This window comes from Protopterus annectens, chromosome 9.part0, assembly GCF_019279795.1.
Source record: "Protopterus annectens isolate FY-2018-M chromosome 9.part0, PAN1.0, whole genome shotgun sequence".
NCBI lineage: Eukaryota > Metazoa > Chordata > Ceratodontiformes > Protopteridae > Protopterus > Protopterus annectens.
This window is the reverse complement of record NC_056743.1, coordinates 244,112,728-244,124,933: the sequence shown is the minus strand read 5'-3', so window position 1 is coordinate 244,124,933 and position 12,206 is coordinate 244,112,728. Positions and strand designations below refer to the sequence as shown.

The window sequence follows — 12,206 nt, the reverse complement described above, 5'->3', positions numbered from 1 at the left end:
TGTCCTAGTATGTAGAGAACATGCTGAAACCTCTTCTAGAGGAGGCCCCCTTAGTGTTGAAGGATACACAACATTTGTCTATCGACTTTATTTGATAAAGTACAAGGTCTTGATTTATCAGAAATTTTGTTAGTCACACGATATCAAAACCTTATTTACAGTGATCCCTAATACAGCAGGGATAGACTCAGTTAGGCTTTATATGGCACATCATGGCCATTATAGTCATGATACAATAACTGTGGTTTGTACTCTGTTGGATTTAATCTTGACCCATAATGTTTTTCTTTTTAATGATAGATATTTCCTGCAGAAGCAAGGGGTGGCCATGGGTACACCATGTGCCAAAACCTATGCGAATTTGGTGTTGGCACAATGGGATGAAAAATACGTAATGAATAGCAATGCCTAAAATGCACATTTAATATATTATGGCAGGTTTGTGGATGATATTCTTTTGTTGTGGAAGGGTGGTGAAGCACAATTGAATGAATTCATCATGTGTCTTGAATGGACTACCAGCTACCTTAAATCTGTTATGCATTGGTCATTAACCTGTATAGATTTTCTGGATATTACGTTCCATAAGAATGGTTTGGGAGGGCTTGACACCAAGTGCTTTATGAAGACATGCTGGAAGAATAGTATATTGTATAAATCCAGAATGCACCTCTCACATATTTTTAAAAATATTTTTCAAAATATTTTTAAAAAGATTGTGAAAGGACAATCCTTGAGATTATCATGCCTTAACACTGATGATACAGGTATGAGTGAATCTATTGATAATTTTTTACATGATCTTTCGGATAGAGGATACCCTGATAGAGTGACAGCTGATGTTTATAGGGAAGTACAAGTGCATGGGAATGATAAAGGAGCTCCCTATTTTTCTAATAAATACAGGAATTATAACAGGTGGCATTGCAGTAATAACTTGAATCATGGACATTCTAAAGTGCTGTTTACCTATTCTAGTAATATTTCTGACTTTTGTGATATCATTAGGAAAAACTGGCCTATACTACTAGCGGATGAAGCCACCAGTGAAGTGGTTGGATCTTGTCTGAGTTTTATTTTTATAAATAACAAGAATTTGAAAAGGATGCTATGCTATGGCCCTAAGGTTGCAGTGACTGATTTTTTGCCAATACTAGGAACTTTGCCTTGTGGCAAATGCAAAGCATGTATTTTTATAGTCAGAAAACAAGAGTTTATTCACCCCATTACTAGGAGAAAATTTGTCCCTAGGTTGTCTGCCACATGCAATAGTAATTGTCTGGTCTATTTAGCAACTTGCATGGAGTGCCAAAGTTTTTATGTGGGGAAGACGATGCGTACGTTTAAGGAAAGGATTTTGGAACATGTTAGGAATATCAGAAACAAAGTCCTTACAAATGCATTGGCAGTACATATGGCTAAAACAGGGCATAAAGTCTTCCATTTTAGAGTTTTACAACTGGCTAAACCTGGTATGAGAAGAGGTAATGTGAATAATTACTTGGAGAATTTGGAAGTGAAATGGATTATAGCCCCGCAAGCACATAAAGTTCCAGGGCTTAATGCTAGTATTCCTTTAAGGCCAGCTTTAATTAGTAGAAGATGAACTTGATTTTTTAATTATATGTGATTTTAACTTGTATAAGTGTTTTACTTTGAGTTGCTTTTTATATGGATCTGATGAAGCAGTAACCCCGCAAAAGCGCTTTTGTAATAAAGAAGTGTTTTAGGACGTTTTTTGGCTTTTTCTCAGCTTTATTGGTGTGCTCACATCTTGTTTTTAAGCCTGGATTTTTGTTGTTTGTGAGCCACCTTTGGCAGGAGTGTGAACTGTTTATTTCATTTTGTTTCTACTTTGTTCAGTACCACATTGCACATGGCTGAATCTATGGATCCCAAGGATACTAGCTTGGAAAGTCAAGTCCCCAGAGGTGAAAGTTGTATGCAGGTTGGACTGGATAAATATATCAAGTATATACGTAATCAGCCTAACCCCTTTTTATGTCTGAATTTTCAAACTTCAGATACTGGATTACAAGAACAAATGGAAGATCTCTCAGATTTTTTGAGCCTCCTGAAACAATTTGAGTGCCTTTGTATAAATTAAAGAAATATGAATGGCAGAGATTCCATCTAGAAGCCTGCCTTGAGCATAAAATCATACCAAGGGTTGAGAATAGTTAAAATGCCCATGCAGGGCAACACTGAACCTGCGTTGCTTTCACAGTGGCAAAAATTAAATTTGGAACTGAGTTTTAGTTATTTAAGACTCTTGATAGACCATTATATGCCTATAGAAATTTCAATCAGAGCGGAAACTGAACGTCTTATACGTCAGCTGAAAATGGAATACTCCGGTGAAGACTATATGTTAAGGTTAGATAATGTTTGCACTGATTTATTGGCCTATGAATGGAGACTGAAACAGCAAAAACAGAAGAAACTTTATAGGGATCACTCTGATTTCATGAAAGGGCACATTTTTATTTTGTCGAGAAGTTATGATCAAAATACTGCTCCACCTGCTTCGACAGGACATGCAGTCAGAGTATCTGCTGATGTTAATGTGACTGTTCCTGAGACCAACAATCAGCAATGTTCTACAGCTTCAGCAGTGGTTTTGCACCCTGATAATGATATTCTGGCTGACAACCAAGTACATAATATGGTGAATACTAAGCCACAAGTGGTTACACCTTCAACTGGAGCTCCTAGCAGAGTTAAGGAAGCTGGGTGTGATGTTGTGACCACGATATATTGGGTCTATATTACATTGACGAATGCTTAAATGCTCGAATCTCTAAAGGTCGACCTTTAGAGATCGAACATTTAAATGTTCGAAAATGTAATAAAAGAAAGAAAAAAAAAAAAGGTAAACTGAAAGGGTTTTAGCAGGGGCGCAAGCCCCCTTGCACCCCTCCCACACCCCCCTACTTAAATATACTAACTCCGAGATAACACTTCAGTGCACGGCAGAGCGGAAATGGGAAATTTCCCATTCCCTACACTGTAGTGCGATCTTGGAGTTTGTATATTTATGTAGCAAGGGGTGTGGGGGGGGTGGCCCCCCTGCTAAAACCCTTTCAGTTTACCTTTTTTTTTTTGAATAATTACTTGGAGAATTTGGAAGTGAAATGGATTATAGCCCTGCAAGCACATAAAGTTCCAGGGCTTAATGCTAGTATTCCTTTAAGGCCAGCTTTAATTAGTAGAAGATGAACTTGATTTTTTAATTATATGTGATTTTAACTTGTATAAGTGTTTTACTTTGAGTTGCTTTTTATATGGATCTGATGAAGCGGTAACCCCATGAAAGTACTCATCCTTTTGTAATAAAGTGCTCACACCTTGTTTTTAAGCCTGGATTTTTGTTGTTTGTGAGTCACCTTTGGCAGCAGTGTGTACTGTTTATTTCATTTTATTCCTTACTTGCCTAGTAAACTCTGTGGATGGCGATAGGTGTTCATGGGGTCACGGTACGAGCTGGATCCAACTAGACAGCAGCAGATGATTGATGGATAGATTAGAGAGCATATGTGTAATTATTAACTGCACTGCAGTTCAGAATTTAGTTACAACTGTAACAACTGAAGTACTCAAGTGCAGTATTAAAGTTCATCCCACAGAGTCCAGCCTAATGTTATAGGTAGAAAATCAGTTATGGTTTTATTCAACTACTCCTACACATAATGTAAGGGCTAAAACCTACTATGGGAATGTAAGGCTAGGCTTCTTAAGATCCTGACAGATCACCAGCCTAGTAAGTACCTGTGGACCTATGAGTTATACTGTGGGGTTTCGATATTCATGTTTAACCTACATTTTTAACACTGTATGTGTAAATGCTTATAGTACAAGAAATGTCAGAATAAGAATCAAGGAGACCCTTAAACAGCTTCGGTTAGGAATGTTATTATTTTTCATACACAAGTGCGTGTCTATATATAGACAAATATATATCACCATGCATAGACATTGTCCATTCTTTCCTTCTTGGATGTGCAGTCCCTTTGAGCTTTAAACTCCACCATTATATCTGTATACTTGGTGACATCTGGCTTTACAAAGTTTTTTTTTTACAATTTCTTTTATATTTCTTTCACTTTAACTGTATTTTTTCTGTATACTTTTTGCTACTTGCCTGCTGACCATTAAGCCACCCTCAATTGGCCTTGAGCCCATTTATTCCCTCATGGACTTAGGGGAGACCCATCATTCAGACAGTCATGATGGCTGCTTGTGTCCTCACTGGTATCCTGGCAATTAGGACATTTTTACTATTCACCTAACTCCTTCCCTGGCAGGGGAAAGGATAGCCTGCATCACCATGGCGAGACCACAATGCCTTCACCTATGCAAGTGCACAATGCCATGCACTTGCTCAATGAAGGCTGACACCCATTGGCAGCTTGGTACACAAGATGTCTGCCCCCAGGTCACCTGCCTCCTTCCTCTAAAGGATTATTACAATTTGTGGCTAATTCACGCACTACCCTCCAGAATGGATGCTCCCATTCCTGCCTGGCAGTTCTGCCGAGTGACCAAGCTGTTCGCTGAACTTGAGTTACCTGGGCTTTATTACTTTTTGCCACTGGAGTTGGGATATTTTACTTGTATATTTATTTTACTGAAAAACACATGGAACTTTAGGATCTCGGCTACTTCACTATGTTATTTATTTTCCTACAGCACTATTGCTGATTAGCTAATGGAACAGAGGGACAGATTTTCCATCTACATATTTTTCTGTAGCTAAAGACTGTTTTTGGTATTGAGAATGAGTCCTCTGGGCCCTTGGCATCAACTCTGTACGTTTATTTTCTTATGCTGTATATGCTTTAGCTTGGCAAAACATTCAGGCTTATTAGGCCAATAGTTACTTACTGGCTCATAGGTACTTAAGGCTAATGATCCATGAGGATCTTCAGGAGCTATGCCATGAATTGTCAGTATGCTTCTAGCCCTACTATTTTTTGCACAATTAATCCAGAGTCCCTTTTGTTATGAGTACTAATAACCCAGGGGCAGGTAGGCATCTATATGTTATCCCTGTCAGTAAGGAACAAGGATACCAAACTAGGGGTGAACTTGCAGTTTCTCATCCACTCTTCAAGATTATGCTTGAACAGAGTAGGGGATGTACCTTGCTTTACATGGAGAGGAAGACAATTCCAGGGAAGTGTTATTCACTATAAGACATATCTGTTCATTTATCATGTTCTATTTAAGTTGCAGAAGAGACAGAGATCTTGTAAATGTGTGGTATATCTGAAAGGATGGGGTTCATAGAGGCTGTTGAGTGAGGTAGAGATCACCCCTTAGTAGCCTGTAAGATACCAAAAAGAGTGACAAGGCTTTGATAGAAAGTGTAGGTTTTGTGCTTTAGACCTTTGAGTTTCTTAGTGAGAAAGCACTGTGATTGCTCAAATTGCATCAGGTGTTTGGACAGGTATATACCAAAGGGGACCTTTTACTCAGTGATCGGACTAACAAGTGAAGAATGCAGTGGAATGATCACCTCCATGGACCTGGATGTAGTACCCTTACTAATAAGCTGCAGAATGAAAAGGACTTCCTTACAACAGTGGATACATGGTGATTGAATGACAGCTCATTTTCCACATGGGTTCCCAGGTCCCTCATTATTGGGTCAGGTTTTATGGGTATGTTGTCAATATGATAGCTGCAGGGAATTTCAAGCATGCTGAAGGGTACATTTATACATTTTTTGACATTTAGTTTTAGGCTGTCATTTTGACACCAGCTATTTGTGTGGGAAATGCCTTCCTAAAGATCTTGGTATCTTCTGGAAAGTTTATGATGGCACCATGTTTACAGTCATCTACAAATTTGTTCAACCATAAGCCCTTAACATTAGCTTTGACCACCAAGAAGTAGATGCCAAAGAGGAACCAAGGACTGAACCCTGAGGTACATCACTAGTGACAGGTCTTTTGGAGGAAGTAGATCCACCCACCCTAATTTCCTCAATTCTATTTGGGAGACAGTTTTCTATCCAATGAGTGACATAGAGATTTTCATTTGGCTGGATGAGTTAATTAACTATTCTTGAGTTGGGGATGGTGTTAAACATCTTTGTGATGTCAGGATATGCAGTGTGTGCAGATCTTCCCTCATCGAATGCTTTGGTAACATTTTCAAAGAAGCTGACCAGATTAAATGGCAGGATCTGCCCTTGACAAGATTGAACTTGATCGAGTTGAGAGTTTACAGGCTGCCTATGCTATGATTTATTAATTCCATAATAACCCTTTCCATAGTGTTACATATTAGGCTGGTCAAGCTTGTAGGTCTATAGTTACCTGCGTCAGTTGACAACCCACCTTAGTGCAGGGAGATGACTGTTGCAGTCCTCCACTCATCCACTACAAATCCTAATTGGAGACTGATGAAGTCCCTCTATAGGGGATTTGACAGGCTGTATTTCAAGCTGACCAGTAAACATCCTGGTATGTTATCAGGCCCCATAGAAGCAGTATCCTTGGTCTTGGATAGTGCTTTGAAGACTTGTTTCTGGGGGTGGGAAGGGTGTGAAGTTAGATCTAAATTTATCTGGTAGTAGATTTTCCTCAGGATTAGAGTTAAGTGATATAATTTACTATTAGCTGTGTGCAGTTTTGAGCATTATTTCTGAGGTTTATAATGTAGTTAAGCAAGGAATTGTGATTATCTTTTGCATGGGTGACCATTTTTACCTTTTATATAGCTTTGGTTGGTTTGATCAGGGACAGGAGTTCCCTGTTAAGTTGGAAAGAGCATTTTTGGCATTTGGAGGGTTACCATAGGAGTTTATTTTTAATTTTTTTTTGTTATATTTTTGGAGAGGATGTATAGTTTTTGCAACTATTTACATTTGTATAGAATTTGGCGGTGAAGAATTTTGAATTTGTAGAGTGATCATCAGGATGGAATGTAATTTTGAACTTTGCCAGAACATCACTAAGTTTTATTAGTTTGGGTCTACTATAAATTCTGAACACTGAGTTATTGGAGGATGCTTCTGACATCAGTCTTATTGTAAACATGGCTAATTTATGGTCTGATTTGACAAGGGAGGATGTTACAACTGGTAGGGACCAGAGATGTCCCATGTTGATGAGAAGCAAGTCCAGAATGTTGTCTCCTCTAGCAGGTTTGCAGACAAGCTAGTCCAGCAAGTTTGTATTTATGAAGTCCAGCAATCTCTGGGCATACATGTTTGGAGATGTATCATTTTCTCAGTTGATTGGGGGGATATTTGAAGTCCCCCTTAGAGAATGGTGTTTGGCTGAATGCTTAGGGCTTCCAAATTAGTCAGGTAGGAGGTATGGGCTAAGGGAAACAGAGAGGGAGTGCTATAGTTAGCTACAATGCTAATGGGTTTTTGTTAATGGTAAGCCGGAGACGGAGGAGTTCCAGGTTGTTAACCTGCCTAATGAGCCTGGAGGTGAAATTTTGTTTTATAAATAAATATATTATTTCTTAGCAATGGAACAGGTCATTCAAAATCCCAGAAGTTGTCCCTGGGAATGCACACTAGAATTTTGTGAGTTATTATGGCAATTAAGGTTAAACGCTAATGAACATTCAGGCTTGAATGATACTATGTCTTTAAATAGTGTTTTAAATTGACGTGCTGCTAAATTATAAATCTAGTTTTAATACTATTGTCATTTGTTCTGATACTCATCTTTAGGATGTGTTTATTGATTATTTTTATCAGTGATTATGGTTTAACAGGACAATTTTTAGCTAAGTAATTAACGTGATTATTGTTTTTAACTACCAGGGCGTCATTGGACATAGATTGTCATATGAGCAGCTTAAGATATTATAAAAGTGTTGCTTGCATTTAATCTTTAGTTCTGATTAAGTCCTTTTTGAACGAAAGCACTGAAACGTGATATTAAATGTTACTTTCATCTCATCTGGTGTTCTGAATGTTTTTGTCAGCCTTTAATTGGCTTTAATTTTAAAAACCTCAACCTATGCAGGTCTGTGTGTTTAGCCTGAGGTGTTTGACATAAGTTTATTGTGATGTGTATTGGTAGCAACCTTGTAATTTGTAGTGTTTTTTATGAGAGCTTTGCCTCCAATGATATTATATAACTACATCTCTCACATGCTGTGGTAGGTTAAGTAGTAGGTGGTTGTCAGTGAACATGAGATAATTACCGTATACTGTATTGTCTCAGGATGTCCAGTTCAATCAAGCTGCCAGTGGAGACAGTTGGAAGGTGTGGTTCCATGGTTCCAGTTGCTTACTACTGGGGGATGGAGGGGAGTAGTGCCTAAGAGATTAGGAGCTGCTTAACTGGAATTCTGTCTGTCTAGGATTAACAGCACATGTCTATGCACAAAGAGGAACAAGGCCTGCACTGCCTGAACCTTCCAGATAAGGGCACTTCAAGGCCTGAAGACAAACTACATTATCCAATGTTCATTGCTTTGTTGGTGTGGCCAGGTTAGCCAAGTATGATCAGACACACAGATCTTCCATTTTTCCAGGCAAAATACCAGTATATGCTGAATATAGATCATCAAAGTATTGGAAAACGTTTTCACAGAAACTGGCATTTTAGGCCAGAGCATCCAATCATTTCAACCTGTATTTCTTCCCATAGTTACTATTGGTAGTACTGTCAGCTTCCTTTCTTGAGTGTTCTGTACTTAAAGTCTGTTGTAGTTTTGCATCTGTGTAGATGCATTAAAAAGTATAATGTAATAACAATAATGACTAGAAATTACAGTAAACATTTGAAATGTCAGAACCCACTAGAACAAGTCCTGAAACACATAGACTGAATGGCAAAAGAACAGACTTACATATACCAAGTCCAAGATGGCCATTTCTTAGAATTTTTCCTTTTCTCCAAGGTATGGTGATCTCAGGGTTGGTATATATAAGTATGATGGAGGTTGGAGGTGAGAGGCTTGCCCCTCACATGAGGAGGTGTAGGGGGCATGCCCCCTGTAAAAAAATATGTTTAAACAGGAAGAGTGATTTTTGAGATTCTCTCTTCTCTGGGATTTTCTGTATACTTGGCATTTCAAGTGCTAAAATTTCAATTGGGAACTTAGATTTTATGTCATAGAAATGAAATTCTATTTTTTGAGAACTGTAAGCCAGTGTCCCTGAGTATGATCAAACCTTTTCTAATGACAGACATAGTCAACATCAACATGCTGCAGCTGTAACTTGAGTCCGCTAACCTCACCCCCCCATCCTGAAGGTGAACTAGTGGTGTTTTGCTCACTCCTTACCTTTTGCAGCCAACTTGCCAGCATCAAGGACACTATATGAACCTGGATAACTAGCACTTAAGGTAGGTGGTCGACACACCAGTGGCCTAACTTTATTTGAAGCTGCATTGTATGGTTCTTGCATTTACTGTAATAAATTCACTAATCACTTTCAACGACTCACCGATCACTTTGATGATGATGTTTGCTGAGTCTTCACCAGCTGGGTTCTTCACCGTGACATTATAAACACCTTCATCTCCCCTCTCCGCTCCCTCAATGATAAAGACAGAGTGGTCCTTGTCTGTCTCCACGTGGACTCTTCCTTCCAATTCGTTAATATGCTGTGGTCAGTAAAGCAGACAGTCAGTCATTCTAGATACAAGTAGCATCATGATGCAATGTGGTGATAAAACAAAAGAATGCTTATGGCTCCACTAAAGACATATTAATAATGTATAAATACAATAGATGCTTTTTCTCAGTTTAGAATAAGTGGAAGAGACAGATTTAAACAACGTACAGAGTTTAATTACGCACCTTTTCAGAGGACAATATAGTCTAGGTTTAATCATTATTAATGTGATGATGAAGGGTGCTTTTGTGTTGCTTTATGAAGAAATAACTTGAGAATAATGTCATTATCTGTGGAGAAGTCAACTAAGAACATTAGCATCTGGTCATCCCAGTGACACAGAAAAAGGTATCTGTTGGCTCTGCCAGCGTCGTGTGTTTGATTATCTTACCTCCCAAGGTGCCAAGTGGTTGGGCAGCACAGGAAATATTGTGTGGTTGTTTGCATGGGCCTTTTTCTTCCATGAGAGTGTGGGCTACTGCCATTGTAGGACTAACCCCTAACAGTGGGCACAAGGACAATTTATTAGGGGTGCATGATATGAACTAAAATGTAGGTAGTATGGTTGTGACAGCATGCATGCACACACACAAACACACACAATTTCCTGCAATATGGCACTGCATGCAGTGTGTGCCCCACCTAAGCAGGGACATCAAGAATTGCAGAGTAAAAAGTTTCTGTTGCCATACACATGATGGTCAGAAGATCATCAGAATGGCTGATTCTCATCACTTAAAGATGGGGTGTTCAAAAATGGAATGCAGGAGATAAACGTGGGGAAATGTGATCTATGCTCAAACTGCAGATAAGGTTAAAAACTAAGGGCACATTTTTTAAACATGGTTTACAGACTTGTACTAGAACTGCATTCAATTTATAGATGGACATTTATCTAACAGAGCAGAGTCATATACAGTTGCATTCCTGGAGGAGCAAAGCTCAGAGCTGGTATGCAAATGGGGTGGCCATTGTGTATTCCATGATTTACAAATTGCAGAACAAGACCAAGAATTTATGGTCATCTAACTGCAAGAAGAAAGGGCAAAAGAAAAAAAAAACGCAGCCCAAGTTTGCTGAAATAACACACAAAACTAGTTAATTTTCTGGAAAGTATGCAAGAGCATACCCTACTGTACATAGAGAAGTACTGCCTCAGCTAAATTTTGGTCCAATGTTCACACAGTGATGAATCTGAGATCCTGCCAAGTGGGGATCTAGATCAGCCTAATCGTTCCAGTAGCCTCTGTGGTAATAAAGACCCATAGCTCAGGTATCTTGCACACTCTAAATTAAGGAGCAAGAAAAAAGGAAAAGGTCCTCCCTGTGAGCTAATGACTAAAAAATAAAACTGCTTGAAGCTGTAGCAAACCACTTGCTACAAACCGAACAGTTGGCTTGCTATAGTTAGAATACCATCACACATACTTCAACCATGACTGCAAATACAGTATTAGCATTAATTTCTGAATGCTAATAGTTCCAAACCACCATATTAGCAACTGCCAGGTGTGCCCTCTAACACCTTGTGCCAAGCAACAGCCTCCACCTTTAGCCCATCCTAGTTATACCTCTGTGGTAATGTGGCATCCCCCTGGGCAATGAGATAAAACTATTTTTAATTGCTCATTCCTGTAACTGCAGAGGGTCGAGTACAATAGCACTCTGCACGGGGTAAGAGCCGCAGTATAGTACTGTGTTCTCTTGTCCCCACTGTGCTGTCCTCTGCATGCGCCCTCCTAATAAGGCTAATGCTGTGTTTTTAAGGTTCCAACTATGTGCACACCCTAGTGGCATACAATCAGTGCCTACCTGCCACTTGTTTGCATAGTACAAACGTGTGTGCTGTGTGTACTGATATGCAGTTCATTGATGGGTTCGCTTATCATTAGACAGATCCATGTTCGAGTGGATCAACTTTAACTACAGTAGATAAAATAATGAGTGTAACATCCTCAGAAAAATACATTATTTTTATTTTGGAGATTATTTTTTTGGAAATTTCTACATAGCTCATTTATCATTCCACATAGAATTTAAATTATATACAAAAAGGAATGTACTGGTTGTTGGAGGTATAAATCCTTAATTAAGGCAGATCGGCAGCACATAGTTTATGATTACAAAGTTCTGTTACCTTTTGGAGAAAAAAATTCCTGCAAGCATTGTGGTCTGATAAATTTTTAAACTTTCTATGTTGTTTACTGCTCAAATTCCATTATGCGTACCCAGGTTTCAATTTCCATTTCTCTGAAGCTTATTAACAATAGACAGGAAAATCACTGCAAAGAGCTGGGAAAATGAGATTATGCCTTCATTCACAGAATTTATAAATACTGTCACTGTTGTGTGTCAGAAAGAATTGTCTACTAATAAAATGAAAACAAAGACAATAACCACAGAATATAACTACTGGTTAAAATTTAACCCGTTAATAAGAATATTAATCTATAATGAGGTTATGCCTGTATAATGAATTTTAGTTATGCATATAACAACATTAGAATGCCTCTAAAATACATGTAATATACGGAGATAAGGTCTAGCTTTTCACATCTTTCCATGTATGACATATTACCCATAGATGTGATTTTCTTATTAAATCTTC

General features: G+C 38.5%; 1 protein-coding gene across 3 annotated transcripts in view; it reads right to left on the bottom strand.

Moving 5' to 3' along the window:
* Positions 1–12,206, bottom strand: part of MYBPC3 (myosin binding protein C3) — a 627,853-nt gene that overhangs the window by 265,627 nt on the left and 350,020 nt on the right. For all 3 annotated transcript variants that reach the window (XM_044082825.1, XM_044082823.1, XM_044082824.1), the window contains one exon: positions 9,428–9,587. In XM_044082825.1, the coding sequence (XP_043938760.1) occupies positions 9,428–9,587 (160 nt within the window). The remainder of the gene's footprint in view (positions 1–9,427; positions 9,588–12,206) is intronic.